General features: G+C 45.0%; 1 protein-coding gene across 6 annotated transcripts in view; it reads left to right on the forward strand.

Annotated features, from left to right (window-relative positions):
• Positions 1–880: 880 nt before the first annotated feature.
• Positions 881–22481, forward strand: part of rap1gap2a (RAP1 GTPase activating protein 2a) — a 99663-nt gene continuing 78062 nt past the window's right edge. For 3 of the 6 annotated variants that reach the window (XM_090224421.1, XM_036964727.2, XM_090224432.1), the window contains exons 1-2: positions 14818–15050; positions 18441–18476. In XM_090224421.1, coding sequence (XP_090080547.1) covers positions 15007–15050; positions 18441–18476 — 80 coding nt within the window. In that variant the 5' untranslated portion in view covers positions 14818–15006. Of the gene's footprint in view, positions 1262–14739; positions 15051–18440; positions 18477–22481 lie in introns of those variants that run through there. The other 3 variants (XM_090224422.1, XM_090224424.1, XM_090224433.1) reach the window with 3 other exon arrangements.

Genomic DNA, 22481 nt, shown 5'->3' on the forward strand with positions numbered 1-22481 from the left:
AATTAGAACTCACAAACGCTCTCCCCAACACTAAACTGCCCGGAGATTAGAGAGGAAAGAAGATCAACCGAAACAACACAGCATTAAACAAACAGACAAGTGGACTGACTGTGTGGGTGTGAGACGTGTGTTTGGGGAGAAGATTTGATTTGAGCATGTCCCGTAGGCTTTTCTCCGCTCACTGTGTAACACACCCACGCACACACGCACACGCACACGCACACACGTACACGCACACACACACACACACCCACGCACACACGCACACACACGCACGCTCGCACGCACGCACGCACGCACACACACACACACACACACACACACACACACCTTATCAGGGTTCATGCTCTGTTATTGCCAGAGAGCTCTTAGAACGCCACAGGGAAAATCAATAGCAAATAGTTTAGAGTGGCTGATATGTGTGAACGCTGCTTAGAGTATTGATGGGACACTGCTGTGGCTGGTCTGCTCTTTGGGCAGACTAAGGCAGGCAGGAGGCAGCTTTGTTGAAATAGCTGATTTTCATTGGTTCCCCCGTTTGAGTGCACGTATGCACATGTACCTGCGTATATATTTGTTCCTGGATGTGTGTGTCTGTGTATGTGCTTGCGTGTGTATGTGGAAGGGTGTGGATATAACAGTGTGTGTCTTTTGTTGTTGTTGGTGTCGCTGACAACAATGCTGACATCAATGCTGGAGGTGTGTGAGTGTCTGCACTGACCTGTGACTAAGGTGAAGGTACTGAAGACCTCAAAACAGTGTCACGCTATTGACTTTAACCCGTCCTTTCTCCTCTCCTCTAGGTCATCACCCAACCAGCGAAGAGCTTAGGCGTATCCCTCACCATGGCAACAACATCTTCCCACGCATCCTGCATTCTGACACACACGCTCCTCTTGTGTGTGTGTGTGTCTCTCTCTCTCGCTCTCTCTCATCTTCTCAATTACCCAAATCCACTTTCTTACTACACCCTCCTCCTATTTGCTCTCTCTCTCTCTCTCTCTCTCTCTCTCTCTCTCTCTCTCTCTCACTCCCACTCTCTCTCTCTCTCTCTCTCTCTCTCTCTCTCTCTCTCACACTCTCTCTCTCTCTCTCTCTCTCTCTCTCTCTCTCTCTCTCTCTCTCTCTCTCTCTCTCACTCACACACCCGGTCAATCTCCCCTGTCCTCTCATGCTCTGCCATTCCACTCGCTAATGTTGGACCAGCCACTCGCTAAGACATGTTCTCTACAGCATGCAAGGGATCCGTGGGCGAGTCAAGGTAGGCTTGAACCTTGAGGAGGACAGTACTATAGAGGTCATGTCATATGCGCTTTATTCCTGTTTTGTTTTCTCTGACTGCTGTGACAAGAAGACAGTGGGAGGTGGCATGACTGAGTGTGAGAGACCGTGTTAAACTGTTGCTGTGTGTTTGTAAGTGTGAGAGCACTGCCAGCTGCAGCCTGGCTGCTGTGTGAGAGAGAGAGAGAGAGATAGAATGTGGTTCTGCTTAGCTGCCAGTCATATCTCAGGCGCTGCCCGTGCAGAGGTATTTACTTCTATGTGGGTGTGTGTGTGTGTGTATTTTTGTGAGTGTGTGTTTTTGTGAGTGTGTGGGTAAAGGCATTTTGCGGATGTTACATTATGCAGATGTGTGTGTGTGTGTGTTCATCAGTGTGTATGATTATTCCCTCTGTGTCAATGGAAGCTTCTGAGGGAGTGTGTTCACCAAGACGCACGCACAAGCTTCTGAAAGCCAGCCCTTATGAATGAAGTGGCTGATTGACGGTTCAATTTGCACAGCTTCATCTCTGGAAATGGAAATGAACAACACGAGCCACATTCTGGTACATCAAGTGCAAGATGGAACAGATTGAGCTACCCCTGTCTAATATATACACCCAGTCGTGCAGCTAAAGAGAGGATGTGTGTGATAGATGCACATCTCCCATTGTCATGTTCTGCAACGTCTTGGTTTATTTCTCGCCATCCTCTTGGTGACAGCTGGAAATAGAACTATAATGGGATCTTCTCAGGTGCACTGCTGCCTCTCAGATCTCTGCCAGCCGGCCTCCAGCTACGGGAGGTGATATGTAGATCAGTGGAGGATGGTGGCAGGAGCTATAGGAGGATGGGCTCATTGTAATGGCTGGATTGGAATTAATGGATAGGAGTCAAACATGTGGTTTCCATATGTTTGATGTGTTTGATACTGTTCCCTCCATTCCATTTCAGCCTTTAGAAAATAGCCCGTCCTCCTATAGCTCATCCCACCAGCCTTCACTGACGTAGATACGGACTACGCTCCACAGATTCATTTAGATGTTTGGTAAAGTGCTGGCTGTTTCTGAGCAGTCATCATGTTTCTATAAATGACAGCAGATGAATCTTTGAAACATGATGTTGGCCTTTACAGCCAAGCCTGGTCTCAGATCTGTCTGTGCTGCCTTGCCAACTCCTATGGTCTTTGAGTTGACAAGGTAGCACAAACAGATGTGGGACAAGGCTTTATATAAAGCCATTCTCCTTCTTTAATATGTACAGTGCCTTGCAAAAGTATTCATCCCCTTTGGCGTTTTTCCTATTTTGTTGCATTACAATCTGCAATTTAAATAGATTTTTATTTGGATTTCATGTAATGGACATACACAAAATAGTCCAAATTGGTGAAGTGAAATTGAAGAAATAGCTTGTTTCAAAAGATTATTAAAAAAATAAAAAAATACGGAAAAGTGGTGCATGCATACAGTTGAAGTCAGAGGTTTACATACACCTTAGCCAAATACATTTAAACTCAGTTTTTCACAGTTCCTGACATTAATCCTATAAAAAATTCCCTGTCTTAGGTCAGTTAGGATCACCACTTTATTTTAAGAAAGTGAAATGTCAGAATAATAGCAGAGAGAATGATTTATTTCAGCTTTTATTTCTTTCATCACATTCCCAGTGGGTCAGAAGTTTACACTCAATTAGTATTTGGTAGCATTGCCTCTAAAATGTTTAACTTGGGTCAAACTCGGGTAGCCTTCCACAAGCTTCCCACAATAAGTTGGGTGAATTTTGGCCCATTACTCCTGACAGAGCTGGTGTAACCGAGTCAGGTTTGTAGGCCTCCTTGCTCGCACACGCTTTTACAGTTCTGCCCAAACATTTTCTATAGGATTGAGGTCAGGGCTTTGTGATGGCCACTCCAATACCTTGACTTTGCTGACCTTGAGCTATTTTGCCACAACTTTGGAAGTATGCTTGGGGTCATTGTCCATTTGGAAGACCCATTTGCGACCAAGCTGATGTCTTGAGATGTTGCTTCAATATATCCACATAGTTTTCCTGCCTCATGATGCCATCTATTTTGTGAAGTGCACCAGTCCCTCCTGCAGCAAGGCACCCCCCACAACATGATGCTGCCACCCGCGTGCTTCACGGTTGGGATGGTGTTCTTTGGCTTGCAAGCCTCCCCCTCTTTCCTCCAAACATAACGATGGTCATTATGGCCAAACAGTTCTATTTTTGTTTCATCAGACCAGAGGACATTTCTCCAAAAAGTCCAATCTTTGTCCCCATGTGCAGTTGCAAACCGTAGTCTGGCTTTTTTATGGCGGTTTTGGAGCAGTGGCTTCTTCCTTGCTGAGCGGCCTTTCAGGTTATGTCGATATAGAACTCGTTTTACTGTGGATATAGATACTTTTGTACCTGTTTCCTCCAGCATCTTCACAAGGTCCTTTGCTGTTGTTCTGGGATTGATTTGCACTTTTCGCACCAAAGTACGTTCATCTCTAGGAGACAGAACGCGTCTCCTTCCTGAGCGGTGTGATGGCTGCGTTGTCCCATGGTGTTTATACTTGCGTACGATGGTTTGTACAGATGAACGTGGTACCTTCAGGGGTTTGGAAAATTCTCCCAAGGATGAACCAGACATGTGGAGGTCTACAATTTTTTCTGAGGTCTGGGCTGATTTCTTTTGGTTTTCCCATTATGTCAAGCAACGAGGCACTGAGTTTGAAGGTAGGCCTTGAAATACATCCACAGGTACACCTCCAATTGACTCAAAAGATGTCAATTAGCCTATCAGAAGCTTATAAAGCCATGACATAATTTTCTGGAATTTTCCAAGCTGTTTAAAGGCACAGTCAACTTAGTGTATGTAAACTTCTGACCCACTGGAATTGTGATACAGTGAATTATAAGTGAAATAATCTGTCTGTAAACAATTGTTGGAAAAATTACTTGTGTCATGCACAAAGTAGATGTCCTAACCGACTTGCCAAAACTATAGTTTGTTAACAAGAAATTTGTGGAGTGGTTGAAAAACGAGTTTTAATGACTGCAACGTAAGTGTATGTAAACTTCTGACTTGAACTGTGTTTTCATTCCCTTTACTATGAAGCCCCTAAATAACATCTATTGCAACCAATTACCTTCAGAAGTCACATAATTAGTTAAATAAAGTCCACCTGTGTGCAATCTAAGTGTCACATTATCTGTCACATGATCCAAGTATATATGCACCTGTTCTGAAAGGCCCCAGAGTCTGCAACACCACTAAGCAGGGGGCACCACCAAGCAAGCGGCACCATGAAGACTAGTTGTGTAACGTAATTCATCCTCCTCTGACGAGGAGTAGACCAGATCGGACCAATTCGCAGCGTGGTATGTGTCCATGTCAATATTTAATAAATCAACTGAACACTGAATAACAAAACAACAAAGTGAAAGAACGAAACGACAACGAAACAGTCCTGTCTGGTGAAGACACACAAAAAAACAATCACCCACAACTAAAATGGGAAAAACAGGCTACCTAAGTATGATTCTCAATCAGAGACAACGATCACCAGCTGCCACTGATTGAGAACCATACCAGGCCGAACACAGAAATACAACAAAGAAAAAAGAACAAAGACTACCCACCCCAACTCATGCCCTGACCAAACTAACACAAAGACAAAATAAAGGAACTAAGGTCAGAACGTGACAAGTTGTGGAGAAGTATAGATCAAGGTTTGGTTCTAAAAAAAAAATCTGAAACTTTGAACATCCCACGGAGCACCAATAAATCCCTTATTAAAAAAATTGAAAGAATACTGCACCACAACAAACCTGCCAGAAGAGAACCGCCCACCAAAACTAATGGACCAGGCAAGGTGGGCATTAATCAGAGGCAACAAATAGACCACAGATAACCCTGTAGGAGCTGAAAAACTCCACAGCGGACATTGGAGTGTCTGTCCATAGGACCACTTTAAGCCATACACTCCACAGAGCTGGGCTTTACGGAAGAGTGGCCAGAAAAAAACATTGCTTAGACAAAAAAATCAGCAAACACGTTTAGTGTTCGCCAAAAGGCATGTGGGAGACTCCCCAAACATGTGGAAGAAGGTACTCTGGTCAGATGAGACTAAAATTGAGCTTTTTGGCCATCAAGGAAAATGCAAACGCAAACCCAACACGCAAACCCAACACCTCTCATTACCCCGAGAACATCATCCCCACAATGAAGCATGGTGGTGGCAGCATCATGCTGTGGGGATGTTTTTCATCGGCAGGGACTGGGATACTGGTCAGAATTGAAGGAATGATGGATGACGCTAAATACAGGGAAATTCTTGAGGGAAACCTGTTTCAGTCTTCCAGAGATTTGAAACTGGGACTGAGGTTCACCTTCCAGCAGGAAAATGACCCTAAGCATACTGCTAAAGCAACACTCGAGTGGTTAAAGGGGAAACATTTAAATGTCTTTGAATGGCCCAGACCTCAATCCAATTGAGAATTTGTGGTATGAGTAAAAGATTGCTGTACACCAACGGAATCCATCCAACTTGAAGTAGCTGGAGCAGGTTTGCCAAGAAGAATGGGCAAAAATCCCAGTGGCTAGATGTGCCAAGCTTATAGAGACATACCCTAAGAGACTTGGGGGGGGGGGGGGGGGTGGAATACTTATGCACAATCAAGTTTGCAGTTTTTTTTGTCTTATTTCTTTTTTTTCACAATAAAAAATATTTTGCATCTTCAAAGTGGCATGTTGTGTAAATCAAATGACACAAACCCCCAAAAAATCTCGTTCTCTTCTTCTTGTCAACGTATCTTATTTTCATTAATTCCATCTGTCATCGTCATCTCTTTCCCTCTCTCTCTTTCTCTCTCTCTCTCTGTGTCTCTCTTCCTCTCTAACCTCTAACTTCTCTTCATCCGCCAGCTCCATTTTCTACCTCACACCGTCCTTGTCGTTCACTCTAATTGATTGGCCTCCATTCAATCTCATGATCTCTCATTTCCCTTTTCCCTCGTTCAATTATCTCTCTCTCTCTCTCTCTCTCTCTCTGACTCTCTTGCCACTCTGTCTCTCTTTCACTCTATCTCTTTCCTTTCACCTCTCCCTGTCCTTTATCTTAAGTTCACCCTGAATGGCTCCTTCTTTTCTCCTCTTCTCCCTCCTTCACCGTCCATCCCCCACTCTCTTCTCTCCCCCTTCTCTCTCACTCTCTCTTGCTCTCTCTCTCTCTCTCTTGCTCTCTCACTTTCACTCCTACCCTCTCCATGAATGGGGGGATAAGCTCAGACTTTGATAAACTGTCAGATGAGTCACAGGGCAGTTGTCTTTCCGTATCTCAAGGTTGTTTGTGTGTTTGTGTGTTTGTGTGTGTGTGTGTGTGGGGGGGGGGGGGGGGGGGGGGGGGTTGTTTGCTCAAGCACACATTCTTCTTTCATGGATGAAAGGTAGGTTTGTTTCCTGTCATCAGTGCATTTTTGTGGGCATATGGTAGGGCCTTATGTCACATTCCCTGAAATCCACCTACGCATCTAATAACATAGGGGAAAATCACAGGGTGCTATGCGCATACGGGTGATAAGAGGATCAAGACATGAAAGGAGGGGGAAAAGGACATGGAAGAGTAAGGGTCAAATTGTGAGAAGGGAGGTGAGGCCAGAGTGAGGGAGAAAAGAGGAAAGTTGGTGGACAACATTCTTAGGAAGAATAGGTGCAACCTAGGACCAAAAAGGTTCTATCAAAAAGGTTCCATGTAAAACCCTATCCCCTCCACAAAGAACTTTGTGAGCCCTTTTTTCTAAGGGTGCAGTATTAGGTTTGGGGGGGGGGGGTATAAGATAAAGAGATGTAGATTAGCATGAAATAAAGGAAAAAGAGCAATGACAATGAAAGGGTGAGGATGAGGCTGTGAAAAGGGGGATGAGGTGGCAGGAAAGAAGAGAGGTGGGAGTATTGGGGTCCAGTATTGGGGTCCAATATTGAGGGTCCAGTATTGAGGGACCAGTTTTGAGGGACCAGAATTAGGGGTCCAGTATTGGGGGTCCAGTATTGAGGGTCCAGTATTGAGGGACCAGAATTGATTGTCCAGTATTGAGGGACCAGAATTGGGGGACCAGTCTTGGGGGTCCACTATTGAGGGTCCAGTATTGAGGGACCAGTTTTGAGGGACCAGAATTGGGGGTCCAGTATTGAGGGTCCAGTATTGAGGGTCCAGTATTGAGGGACCAGTATTGGGGATTTAGTATTGAGGGACCAGTATTGAGGGTCCAGAATTGAGGGTCCAGTATTGAGGGTCCAGTATTGAGGGTCCAGTATTGAGGGACCAGTATTGGGGGTCCAGTATTGAGGGACCAGTATTGGGGGTCCAGTATTGAGGGACCAGTATTGAGGGTCCAGAATTGAGGGTCCAGTATTGAGGGTCCAGTATTGAGGGTCCAGTATTGAGGGTCCAGTATTGAGGGACCAGTATTGGGGGTCCAGTATTGAGGGACCAGTATTGGGGGTAGCGTTATCAGAGATAGATGGATGGAGATAAGGACAGCAGCTCAGACAGGGGAGAATCTGGGCTGTGACTGGGTGTCATCCTCCACTATTTAGTCAGAGAGAGAGAGAAGGAAGGAGATGGAGAGAGAGGAAGGGAGAGAGAGAGGGAATGAAAAAAAGAGAGGGAGGGAGTGTGCGTGTGTGTGAGAGAGAGAGGGGGATGGAGGAGGATGAGAGAGAGAGAGAGAGAGAGAGAGAGAGGGAGAGCGAGAAAGAGAGAGAGAAAAACGAGAGAGGGGAGAGAGAAAGAAAAGAAAAGGCAAGGCCATCAATCTGTCAGGCATCAACACAACACCCTATTCAGCACTGCAAGACGGCTGTCCATTTATCTCCAAGCATATTGGCATAACCATACATACTGTCCAAGTGGTTTTACAGAATGATGAGTATTGAATGCTCTAGTCTGGAAATGTTTTATTTCTTCTGTTGTGGATATATTCAGGTACAACGTCATTATGAACATGTTAAAGTTGGTGTCACTATATATTTAACCGTTTGTCCCATGTGTGTCAATGAGTGTTTCACTGCATTCTCATGTAACATACTGTATCTGCCTAATTTAACGTCTAATCTCCTGCACTGCTCCGTCTGTCCCCCTCTTCCTCCCTTTACCCACTCCCTTTTTTACTTTATGATTCACTTTGAGTGCATCGCAACGTTTCCGCCTGGCCCTTGTCCAATTATCTCTCTCTCTCTCTCTATCTATAGGTTTTCTATCTATTTCTCTCTCTCTCTCAATCTATTGGTTTTCTATCTATTTCTCTCTCTCTCTCTCTCTCTCTCTCTCTCTCTCTCTCTCCCTCTCTCTCTCTCTCTCTCTCTCTCTCTCTCTCTCTCTCTCTCTCTCTCTCTCTCTCTCTCTCATCCTCCCTCTTCTCTCCCCCCTGCTCTGTATTGCTTTCTCCCCATGACTCTTAAATCTCTAGTGGCAGGAGGTGGGGTAAAACTGAGGGACTGATAGAAAAAGCCTTGATAAAGCTTCTTACGCAGACAACAGACAGTCCGAAACATCAATACTGAGCATTGTCACTGTCACTCACTAATACAGAATAGGCAGGCATCAGGCTGAGTGTCTGATGGCACTGACATTGGAACGAAGGTTTATTGATGGCTGTCTCAGTCAGGTGTCAGGGAATTCTGGCGTTGGCTATTTGGCATTGTAAAGTGTATTTGTTTCTGGTCAGGTCATGTGCTCAGGAAAAACTCCAGGCGCAATGGCGTGCAAAAGCACTTTCATATTGTCTTGAACATTGTATTCGATCACATGTTACTACATGTCTTTATATTCTTTAGTAATGTGTGAGGACACACACTACTGGGGAGATAATCTGTACATAATCTGGGCACATTTCCACAAACTTCAAAATGTTTCATTTGAAATGGTACCAAGAATATGCATATCCTTGCTTCAGGGCCTGAGTTGCAGGCAGTTAGATTTGGGTATGTCATTTTAGGCGAAAATTGAAAAAAAGGGGGATATCGCTAAGACTGGGGAGATGTCAAGAACTCTAGTGTTGATCCATTACTGCAACTGAATGATTCAGGACTTAAATGTACTTCTGCCTCTTTGTACCTTCTGTGTGATGATTACATAAAAATGGACGTAGTGTACAGTACTCGCTTATACTGTGTGTCCCAAATGGCACCCTGTTTCCTTCATAGTGCACTAGTTTTGACCTGCACAGTAAAGAGAATAGGGTGCCATTTTGGACGAAGAGAATAGGGTGCCATTTTGGACAAAGAGAAAAGGGTGCCATTTTGGACGAAGAGAATATGGTGCCATTTTGGACGAAGAGAATAGGGTGCCATTTTGGACGAAGAGAATAGGGTGCCATTTTGGACAAAGAGAAAAGGGTGCCATTTTGGACGAAGAGAAAATGGTGCCATTTTGGACGAAGAGAATAGGGTGCCATTTTGGACGAAGAGAATAGGGTGCCATTTTGGACGAAGAGAATAGGGTGCCATTTTGGACAAAGAGAAAAGGGTGCCATTTTGGACGAAGAGAATATGGTGCCATTTTGGACGAAGAGAATAGGGTGCCATTTTGGACGAAGAGAATAGGGTGCCATTTTGGACAAAGAGAAAAGGGTGCCATTTTGGACGAAGAGAATATGGTGCCATTTTGGACGAAGAGAATAGGGTGCCATTTTGGACGAAGAGAATAGGGTGCCATTTTGGACAAAGAGAATAGGGTGCCATTTTGGATGCACCCGCTGTCATTCATTTCATCTTGTCCTATTCTTTCACGTCGAAGAATGTATTTCCACTGGGGGAAAGAAAGCACCAAATATTTCTTAATTCCTATTGGGACATAAGGCCACATTGGGCACAAAATCTACAGTTAGAAAACGTACATTGGGTCAGTTTAGTGAAAGGACTGATGGTGTTGCCGGTTCAAGTGTAACCTCAGGGGCTTTCTGATCATATATCTAAAGCACGTGTGTCAAGGAACTGAAAAGGCCATTCGTCTGTAAATATGCTGAAGTGTGTAGGGACGTTATTATGTATTGGAGCTTGCGATTGAGAGCTGCTGCCTGTCAGTATTGTACAGTACAACAGTACATTGTGCCTGTGTTGAAGTATACACACTAGCATGTGTCATCAGGTCAGAGCTTGCCTGGTCTCCTTCATGTGAACGTTTACTGAGGTGTCTGAGGCCGGGTTTCAACGCAAGGCGTGCTTTGTACAACCTATGGCAATGTTCCTGCATTTGCGGAGATGGCACTCACGGTAAACACTGCATAATATGTCGGCTCAAGAGGAAATTACATTACGGATTGAAACCCGGCCTCGGATTGTACAACTGACACACAACATATTTGACACAATAGTTGTGTATCTGCATCATTTATTTTGACACAATTGTTCTCCAGAACCAGACAGACGCAGATAGAGCACAGCTAGTGACCATCCACGAGACAATAACAATGTCCTTGAGCATTGTATTGGGTTTCAATGAGAGATGTTTTCATGATGGAGATAGTGATTCATGTCATAATGTGAATGGCGCCGGGCACCCAATCTGGCTCATCAAAAACACAGACAGACAGAGTGCTGCTTCACTGGGAGCGCTGCAAATTGGAGTTCAAGTGATGCTCATCTCATTTAATTGATGTTCTCTCATTCTGAAGCTTTATTACACTGTAAACCTCAAGATTTGAGGAAACCGATTTCACTTCATTATTTAATATATCAAAATTGATCAAATTAAATGTTATTTGTCACATGCTTTGTGACAGGTATAGGTATAGACTAACAGTGAAATGCTTACTTAAGGCACCGCTTGCCATGCGGTAGCAAAGAGAACAGTCTATGACTCGGGTGGCTGGAGTCTGTGACAATTTTTAGAGCCTTTCTTTGACACCGCCTGGTATAGAGGTGCTGGATGGCAGGGAGCTTAGCCCCAGTGATGTACTGGGCTGTAGGCACTACCCTCTGTAGCCCCTTGTGGTCGGATGCCCAGCAGTTGCCATACCAAGCGGTGATGCAGCCAGTCAAGATGCTCTCAATGGTGTATCTGTAGAACTTTGAGGAGCTGATGCCAAATCTTTTCAGCCTGCTAAGAGGGAAGAGGCGTTGTCGTGCCTTCTTCATGACTGTGTTGGTATGTGTGGGCCATGTCAATTCCTTAGTGATGTGGACACAGGAACATGTAGCTATCGACCCGCTCCACAACAGCTCCGTCAATGTTGATTGGGTCGTGCTCGGCCCTCTGTTTCTTGTAGTACACGATCAGCTTCTTTGTCTTGTTGACGTTGAGGGAAAGGTTGTTTCAGAGTACAGTTACTTGATGTGATTTTGTAGTCAATACTTAAACCAATAGAGTCACTGTGACCATATAGGGCATCCAGATTTGAGTTGTATCAGCTTGAAATGTTTGAGTAAATCAAAACATTGAACTTTAAGCTCAGTATTAATTAAATACAAAAGTTAGTGGTTTGAACTCTAAACAGATGTGTGAGGACATTTTTTATATGAAGTTTATCACGTTTTAGGGAAGACCCAGGTGCAGACAGTGTTGAAGTAACAAAAGTTTATTACTAGAACAGGGGGCAGGCAAAACGACAGACCAAGGGCAGGCAGATGTCAGTAATCCAGATCAGAGTCCAAAAGTACAGAATGGCAGGCAGTCTCAGGGTCAGGGCAGGTAGAGGTCAATAACCCAGTGTGGTGGGACAAGGTACAGGACGGCAGGCAGGCTCAGGGTCAGGGCAGTCAGAGGTCAATAATCCAGTGTGGTGGGACAAGGTACAGAACAGCAGGCAGGCTCAGGGTCAGGGCAGGCAGAATGGTCAAAACCAGGAAAACTGGAACTAGAAACAAACTGGAAGCTGGAAGGCTTGACGAACAAAACAAACTGGCAACAGACAAACAGAGAACACAGGTATAAATACACCGGGGATAATGAGGGGAGATGGGAGACACCTGATGGTGGGCGGAGACAAGCACAAAGACAGGTGAAACAGATCAGGGACAAAAGTTGATTGAACTTAGAATACAGACATTTTGTAACTCTTTTGTAAAGTCTTTATAAGACAATAAATTACATATCTCATAAGGCCTTTTTAAAAAAAAAAAAAAATTGTACCCCCTAATTTCGTGGTATCCAATTGTTAGCGGTGACCATGCTCTCTTGTCTCATCGCTACAACTCCCGTACAGGCTCGGGAGAGACGAAGGTTGAAAGCCATGTGTCCTCCGAAACACAACCCAACCAAGCCGCACTGCTTCTTAACACAGCGCGCAACGAACCCGGAAGCCAGCCGCACCAATGTGTCGGAGGAAACACCGTGTACCTGGCAACCTGGTTAGTGTGCACTGCGCCCGCCACAGGAGTCGCTAGTGCGCAATGAGACAAGGATTTCCCTACCAGCCAAACCCTCCCCAACCCGGACGACGCTAGGCCAATTGTGCGTCGCCCCATGGACCTCCCAGTCGCGGCCGGCTGCGACAGAGCCTGGGCTCGAACCCAGAGTCTCTGGTGGCACAGCTAGCACTGCGATGCAGTGCACTAGACCCATGCGCCACCCGGGAGGCATAAGGCCTTATTTTGAGGCCTAGTTTTACAGGCCACATCAGGCCTGCAAGTAGATTGGCAAAACTCCAGTAACTTTCCCTAAATTCCCCGATCTTCCCAAAATCCTGGTTGAAGGATTTCCTGCTTATTTCCTCCCGTCTCCAGGAATCGTCCAACCGGTATTTCTGGAAAAGCTGGGAACTTTTCAAAATTTCCCAGCATTTTGGAAAGCCAGAGTTTAATATTTTTTTATTCAGCTGCAACCTGCATTTCTAATGACTGCCAGGGTTAGGATAATTGTGAGAAGACTAAGCCATTTGACCTGGAATAACTGTTTCAGGAACAGGTGCAAAAAAAATCTGATTGGATTAGTTTAATATTATTTGTCTTTGTGTAGCATAAGATGAATCTATCAATCAATGTACAGTATATTATCCTTGTGTATAGGCTTCCTCTGCTGTATCCCTCACCAACTCCTATGCAGTTTAGAATAGTATGGATGTCAAACCACAACCAACGGCTGTAACGTAACAAAATGTGGGAAAAGTCAAGGGGTTTGAATACTTTCTGAATGCACTGTATACACCTTTGTTTGGGGGGGGGGGGGGGGGGGATGATTATTATGGGTTAAAAAGATACTCCAGGCCACTCTTCAATGTCTAAAAATAAAAACAAAGGTCTATCTGCAGTAGGGCATGCTGGGAAATATGATAGTTAGTTGTACTTTCATTCATGTCAACAATTACTTGACTAACCTCTGCTTGAACCAATTGTAATTTCTATGTGATATTACCTAACAAATGTGAGTACCTAGTTGTCCTGACAGATTTTGAGGTAGAAATATTGAATAGGTCAAGGCTCAACAAACAATACAACAAATGATTATGTCAACAGTTGTTTCAACTTTACAACCAAGTTGTGGGAACTTGCTGTGATAAAGTTGTACTTGCTTAACAAGTTATCATTTGTGTCATAACATTTTCAAAAACATAGTTGATATGACTTCTCGTTTAGTTCTGAGTGAGTACCACGTACACATTTTAAGTAAGAAAGACTTTTCATTGACTTTGAGATCAACAAAAAAATGACTTGGCGTTTATAGTGATTCCAGATACTAGACAGTGTCGATAAGGCTACTGTTTCTTGTTTCTCGAATATAGGAAAAACATTGTATTTCAAAACAGAGAAAACTAGTAATAGTCATAGCTGTTTATTTTAGTCCTGTTGCAGGAAGGGCCATCCTTTGTTCACAGTCACATTGCAGCTGTGTTCCAAATGGCACATTATGCCCTATATACAGTAGTGCACTATATAGAAAATAGGGTGCCCTTTCAAAATTTGAGCGTAATAAGCTTTTTGTGCGTATGGAAGATTTCTGGGATCTTTTATTTCAGCTCATAAATCATGGGACCAACACTTTACATGTTGCGTTTATATTTTTGCTCAGTGTATATACAGCATATGTGGCTTTTTCCTGGCAGGAGTGGCACGAGGGAAATCGACAGTACATCCATAATTCAGACATGTCTAAAGCAGTGAATGTACTGTACAGTACATCGGAATGTTCCGGAACATGTACTGTACAGTACATCTGAATTGATGGACATTGATGGAAATATGGACACTGATGGACATTGATGGAAATACATAAATCAAATAGTGCCCTCATGAATACAGCTGTGGTAAGAGCATGACAGAGGAAGTGACACTGGCTGTGGCAACAAGTCCTTCCTTCTTGTGGGCAGGTTGAGAGTGGGGGAGGGTGTAGGATGTAGGTGTGATGGAGATTTCAGTTCAGTTCTCTCTCACAGCTTCGTAGACAACAGGTGTAGACTAACAATGAAATGCGTACTTACGAGTCTTTTTCCAACAGTGCAGTTCAAGATGCAAAAGACTAATAGTTAGACAACGAATAAATACACAGTGAGTGTGAGAGAGTTTGAGAGAGAGAGAGAGAGACAGAGAGAGAGAGACAGAGAGAGAGAGGCCCCTCCCAGCCACAGGCTCTCTCCTCCCCGTGTGTGTGGAGCTGAGTTGTGTGCTGAGAGGAGCGCAAGTGCCAAACTGTGTGCAGGCAGGACAGGTGAGGGAGCAGAGCAGCACTGCCTACACTTCTTCAAAGACCGAGAGAGAGAAAGAGAGGAGTGAGACAAAAGAAAGTGAGAGTGTCAGTCCCAGAGACGTGCGCCCCTGTCAGAATGCTGAGAAGAAAGAGGAGTGTATCCTTTGGGGGATACGGCTGGTACGTTACCTTAACTCTCTTAGGGCTGGTGGCTGGCGGTGTGGCCTGAACGTGGGTGTGAATTCAGCAGGCTGCCGTTGTTCAGACTAGAGTTGAATGTGTTTTGAAAGGAAGGATGGTTGAAGGGCTTTATCTGTTCCACTGTGTGTGTGTGTGTGTGTGTGTGTGTGTGTGTGTGTGTGTGTGTGTGTGTGTGTGTGTGTGTGTGTGTGTGTGTGTGTGTGTGTGTGTGTGTGTGCGTGCAACACTTCTGCAGCAGTTTGACAGGCTGCTGTTCTGTCTCTGTACTGTCTCTACCAGGGGGATTGATCACAGATGGTTATCAATTAGTTGCTTGGTGTTATTGTCCTCTCATCTGTAGGACTCTGTTTTTGTTTCTCTAGTGGTGTTTTTAATCTAGATATTTACCTCTGGAATGCAGAAAATGTGCAGAAAATTGTGTTTTTCTTTTAAGTTTGTTTAATGACACCTCTATCTCGTTTAGAATTATTGTCAGGTATGGCTAAAAGAGAAGTTTGTGTGCTCAGTTCAGACATTGACTTTGACTCCTCGACCTCCATGGTTACTAAAGAGGACATCTGGGATTCAAACGACAACAAAGCAGACACCCTGCCACTTGTTTGGTAAACAGCTGAGGAATGGGACCATCCATGAGATCCAAATAAAAACTGTTTTTAAGCTAAACAGTTTTTGTTTAGAATTATATTGTTAAGGGAGTAAAACAAACTCATATTTTGGGCAAGACAGTTGAACTAAGCTCGTGAGGCATTTATACGTTATATTCTTCAAGAATCAACACCTATATTCATTTATATGTACCAATACCAGATTGACCCTTTCAAGTGCATTTCTTACACTACTTATGTCAGCTCATGAATGTATGTACAACCTCAGTTTGCATGGCCAATATGAGATGTTCATGTGTGAGAGTGGAAATTCTCTGTGAGAACTGAAAAGGCCTCAATTGTGTCAGAAGAGAGAAATGCTGACAAAGTGTGGTGAATGGAGCTTAGCATCACACCCTCACACACTTCAGTTCAGGTACACACACACACACACACACACACACACACACACACACACACACACACACACACACACACACACACACACACACACACACACACACACACACACACACACACACACACACACACACACACACACACACACTTTGTGTTTATGTGTGTGTTACTGTTGCTGTATAGCAGTGTTTCCCAACCCTGGTCCTCCAGTACCCCTAAACAGCACACATTGATTCAACTTGTCAACGAACCATCAATCCCTCAATGAGCTGAATGAGGTGTTCTTTTCCAGGGCTACAATGGAAATGTGTTCCTTTGGGGGGTACTGGAGGACCAGGGTTGGGAAACACTGCTATAGAGAGACCATGAGACAGCGTAGGAAGATAGCTGGTGAACTACCCTCCCTCAACTCAACCTCAATGTTTTACTGCATCGATGCCGTCAACCCACCATGGAGGCAATATGTTAATACACTCAAACCACTTCCTCATGCTGAAACAGGCTGTCTCAGTCCAAACAGGCGGTGTTGACTATAGTCCAACCAGCAGAGGTTAAAAGGTGCTGAAATGAATTACTGCGTCCACGCTGAAGTAATCACTGTTAGGATTTTTGCTAAGCTACAGCTTTCTACTGTTGCTCTAGAGCTGGGAACACCGTTATCTGTGGCCTGCCAGGTGTATGCCAGCTCTGCCAGTCTGCTGGCATTTCTGAAGGTCAGGCCGGACATTAGAGAGAGAGAGAGAGGGAGGTGTCAGGCCCATCAGATGGTGAAGGGGAGATAGAAAGTAATGAGGGAGGAGGAGAAGAAGAGGTAGCATAAGGAGAGGTGGTAGATCATTAATAATCCATGCCACCTGTGATGCTGAGGCACATGTGTTTTAGATGGAGGACTGCCTTCACTCTCCACTGCATCTCTGTGTATTTATAGTAAAGGCAAACACACACACACACACACACAAGCACGCGCACATGCACACTCACGCACGCATGCACGCACGCACACACACACGCGCACGCACACACACACACACACTCCATATAGATGGAGAGATGTAGTCACGGGGTGAGTGCAGGCTTCCTATTAGACAATGTTCTTGAGTTGGTGTATGCATTAGCTTTGTGGTCAGGCCAGGGCAGGGCCATATTTCAGCTCTATAAAGCCTCAGAATCATTGTCCCTCAGAATCATGGTACACAGCCAGTGTGGCAGGGTGGAGACAGCAGAGGAGGGTGGAGAGGCTGACTGGGCGAGGATGACCACACTGTGATGCCTCTTACATGGAGGGGGGGGGGGGGGTCACTTTATGGTTGTTGTTGACCAGGGATGGCGATTATTACACAGAGGCCATTCATAGAAGCATCCAGAAAGATTGCGACAATGATATTCAAAGCATTGGACAACATTCAAAACATATTTGTTTATGTCTGAGCTGACAAGGAAGCTGGCACCTTATTCCCATATACTGCACCTCTTTTGACCAAGGGGCTAATGTCTATGGTCAAAAGGGCCCTGGTAAAAAAGTAGTGCACAATGTATGGAAAAGGGTACATTTTGGGATGCAGTCATAGATACTACTAGGCTAAGTGACATACAGCTTTAGTTAGGGAGGATAAGGTCTACTGTACTACATGTGTCTTGACATTTTCAGGCCAGTTGTCGTGAAGGTCATTCATGGTTATGAGAGGTGTCCACTCATGTCTATGATGGCATTATGCAGGGTTCACCACACACAGACAAAACACAACGCCCACCAACTCCACTACCAAACATATGTTTTTATCTTATTTGTTTTTAGAATGTAAAACCAGACTGATTTTCAGCCTTTAGAATTACCAAAGTAACAGGCAGTGGTTTTAAATCATTAACCGTCATTAAAATCATTAAATGATGAATTCATTTGTTTTTTTGCTGTTTCCTTGTAGAAAATGTTGAAATGTCTATTGCTTCCTCTTTTCTTTGTGGATTTCTATTCTAACCAGCGGAGTCTGGGACTGAAGTGAATGAAGTACGATAACAACTGCTCTCGAAAAGGTCAAACAACTACAGCCATAGTCACTGTGTGAGCAGTAGGGGGTGAATGGCTGGTTTCGATGGTTTATGTAGGTCTGTCATGGAAATCAGTTCATTCTCGATGACTGGCCTGTAAATGTGTTTGTGTTTGAACTCCATGCATCTCAATGCATCTAAAATGTCTCTATACAACACTAGTTATATAATCTATTACGTTGGAAGGGCCAACCATTTAACATCCTGCTAGCGCAACATAATTAGGTGATAACATATATTGTTTCATGACCAATAACCTCTCTCTCTCTCTCTCTCTCTCTCTCTCTCTCTCTCTCTCTCTCTCTCTCTCTCTCTCTAGGATTGACAAGTCCACAATCGCAGCTCTGAAAGGCCGGTAAGTGTTCCATTGACACTGAGTTGAGAGGAGCCGAAGGCCCCGTGGCCCTCTGTGATTTAATCTCCGGTCCGCATCCTCTGAACTATACACCATTTATTTATCCACAGTCATGTACTATTCTACTGTCCTTTTTTGCAACTGTTTTCCTCCTTCGCTGACTGCCTTGTGGGAGTTCACACGCTGTGATGCGGGGGCTGTCGCAGAATATCTGCATTCACAGAGAGAGTTAAAATGAGGGGGCGAGAGAGAAGAGCAGTGGGGGAGAGGGGGAGGGACGGTGAGAGGAAGAGAAGATGGGGAGTGTGAGGAGAAGGAGAAGAAGGTCCCGTGTGGCTCAGTTGGTAGAGCGTGGCGCTTGCAACATCAGTAGAGCGTGGCGCTTGCAACACCAGTAGAGCGTGGCGCTTGCAACACCAGTAGAGCGTGGCGCTTGCAACACCAGTAGAGTGTGGTGCTTGCAACACCAGTAGAGCGTGGCGCTTGCAACACCAGTAGAGCGTGGCGCTTGTAACACCAGTAGAGCGTGGCGCTTGCAACACCAGTAGAGCGTGGCGCTTGCAACACCAGTAGAGCGTGGCGCTTGCAACACCAGGGTTGTGATTTCGATTCCCATGGGGTGCCTGTATGGAAACATTATGAAAATGTATGCACTTACTGCCATAAGAGCGTCTGCTAAATTACTCAAATGTAAGAAGGGGGAAGGAGAGCCTTGGGCAAAATGGCACATGCTTGCTTAAAAATGCGTGGGTTGGCTGAGAAACGCTGGCACACTCCATGCATGATTAGTGACTGCCATGCTTTCCCAGCGTTAGAGTTCAGGATTATATGAAGTTCCTCTCTTAGCCTTTCCAATCTCCTCCATGGTTGGCTACACATACTGGAATTGACCCTACAGTGCTGAGGGGATGGTTGACTGCCTCTCCTGTTATGATGAGCATGGCAGGCAGCCAGACACAAACTGAGCCGCTGTGTGCGTAGGTGTTTGCGTGATTGTGTCTACCTGAGTGGAGGAAGACCCCCTCAAGGAGTCTTGCTAATAGGGCATGGGTGGGGAAAATCAAGCCCATTCAATCCGGACCGCGGGAGGTTTGAGTAAAAAATAATAATTATAATAAATACAATTTAAAAAAGAAATGTATATATATATATATATATATATATACATTTCTTTTTTAAATATATATTCTTATATATATTCTTTTATATATATATATATATATATATATATCTTGTATTTTCTGTAATTGTATTTGCAGGACTCCCTTGTAAAAGACACACTGGTCTCAATGGTGACTGATAAAGATAACAATATATAGTGCATTTGGAAAGTATTCAGACCCCTTGACTTTTTCCACATTTTGTTACGTTACATACAGCCTTATTCTAAAATTGATTCAATATTTTTTTTCATCAATCTACATTTGTCATTATGGGCTATTGTCCATAATGACAAATCGAAAACAGGTTTTTAGGACAGAAATACCTTATTTACATAAGTATTCAGACCCTTTTCTATGAGACTCGAAATTGAGTTCAAGTGCATCTTGTTTCCATTGATCATCCTTGAGATGTTTCTACAACTTAATTCAACTCCACCTGTGGTAAATTCAATTAATTGGACATGATTTGGAGAGGCAGACCTGTCTATATAAGGTCCCACAGTTGACAATGCATGTCCAAGCAAAAACCAAGCCATGAGGTCAAAGGAATTGTAAGGAGAGCTCCGAGACAGGATTGTGTCAAGGCACAGATCTGTGGAAGGGTAGCAAAATATGTCTGCTGCATTGAAAGTCCCCAAGAACACAGCAGCCTCCATCATTCTTAAATGGATGACGTTTGGAACCACCAATACTCTTCCTAGAGCTGGCCGCTTGGCCAATCTGAGCAATCGGGGGAGAAGGGCCTTGTTCAGGGAGGTGACCAAGAACCCGATGGTCACTCTGACAGAGCTCCAGAGTTCCTCTGTGGGGATGGGAGAAGGACAAACATCTCTGCAGCACTCCACCAATCAGACTTTTATGGTAGAGTGGCCAGATGGAAGCCACTCCTCAGTAAAAGGCACAAGACAGCCTGTCCGAAATCCCGATGTAGCCCTCGAGCCAAAAACTTAGCCCACCCCTGTAATAGATGTTGCCGTAGCGACGAGAGGTGTATTTTGTGGTAAAGCTAGAGATGTAGTAGTCTGTGTTGATCCGGATTCGGCTTCACATCCCAAATGGCACCGTATTCCCTACGTAGTGGACTACTTTTGGTAGCGCACTATGAGTGGTGCACAATGTAGGCAATAGAGGTGTATTTTAACATGCCGCCCCACACAGGATATGTTGAATAAGGTTGGCCTGTTGCCTGTCTGTTTGTATAATGCTGTTTGGAGTGGGCCTGAATATGAATGAGGTAGTCGTGACTGAGTGCGGGCCGTGCTCCTGCTGTAACTGTACTGACTAGTGCTGGTCAACTGGCTGACTGGGTTGTTGGGCTGCTGGGTGTGCGTGTCTGTCTGTGGAAGGCTGAGCAGGGAGCAGCGGAGAGCCAGGTTCCCGCTGCCACTGTAGCTCCCTGGAGCTCCCCACTGTGTGCCCCCCAAGCGAGGTCACGTACCCGGGCATGTTGGTGAGAGAACAGGGGGCCGTGGTGGACGGAGAGGGGGAACTTCAACGCAGCTGGCTGCAGGTGTGTGTCTGTTGTTCACCGGCTGCTGTAGAGCTGTCGCGCTCGCCGTCCTTCTCCCCTCGCTCACAGCTCTCATTAGAGACCTGTGTGTGTGTGTGTGTGTGTGTGTGTGTGTGTGTTGGCTTACTTGCATGTCAGAGCAGGTCAGTGTGGATTTGCTGATGGACCAAGCGGGCGATGCTCCTGCGGATATGAGAGGCTGTCAACAACTCCCTCCCCCCTCTCTCCCTCCTTTCTAGCCTCCTCGTTCCCCTGCCACAACAAAGAGAGCTCTCTGCATTCAATTGCACCCAAAGCACACCACCTCATTAATATCGCTATAATCAGGGCTGAGTGTGTGTGTGTGTTTGTGAGGGGATAGTGAGGACAGACAGAGGGTTGAAAGGAGAAGTGGAGGTCGGGTAACTCGCAACGTGCAAAGATGCCTCGCAAAATGTGGTGAGTCCTCTCCTTTCTCCGTCTGCGTTTACCTTCTCTTTTGTCTGTTTGTCTCTTTTTTGCTGAAAACGGTGTTTGACCTGAGGCGTTTTTCTTGTGGAAGACGGAGAAAACACCCATAATACGTACCACTCCCCAGTCATTATAGCAACATGCTTCTCTGGATGCTGAGCGCCCGTCTGTCTGTTGACAGGTAAAAGTTCACGGTGGTTTTTTCTTGTCTCCAGGTGTCATTAAGGAGCATTTTTTCTAATCTAGACTTTTTTTGTCAATAGTTTTCATAGGTTCGTGTTTTTTTTTACCGACCTCTTTTCTTACGTTTCACACTTTTCTCAGAAAGTCATCTTGGGTTGAAATGTTTAAACTATAGCTACGGTATTGAGATTATCAATGACTTCCATGTCTGATGTGTGGACATATGCTGCGTCTCAATGGTACCCGATTCCCTTTACAGTGCACTACTTATACTGCACTACCCACCTTCCTTTCCTTTTCCAGAGCCCTCTGGTCAAAAGTAGTGCACTATAGGGAATAGGGTGCCACTTGGGATGCGACCATACTGTCAGAGCAGGAAGGTGATGGACAGACACACTGTCATGTCAGATGAGTGTTGTCGCGATCCTCTTCTCTGTCTGCTGTCTCTGCCCAACCCTCTCCCCTCTGTTCCCCTCTGTTCCCCTCTCCATCTCCATCTCTCTCTACCTCCCTCTCTCCCTTTCTCTCTACCTCCCTCTCTCCTTTTCTCTCCACCTCTGTCCCCTCTCTCTCCCCCCCCCCCTCTCTCCCCTCTGACCCCCCCGCCATCTCCCCGTCTCGCTCTCCATCTCTCTCCGTTTCTTGCCTCTCTCTCTCCCTTTCACCGTCTCGATCCCTCTTTCCCTCCCTTTCTCCCCA

The sequence above is a fragment of the Oncorhynchus mykiss genome, chromosome 27 (genome assembly GCF_057628025.1).
Source record: "Oncorhynchus mykiss isolate SJ-2025 chromosome 27, ASM5762802v1, whole genome shotgun sequence".
Classification (NCBI taxonomy): Eukaryota; Metazoa; Chordata; class Actinopteri; order Salmoniformes; family Salmonidae; genus Oncorhynchus; species Oncorhynchus mykiss.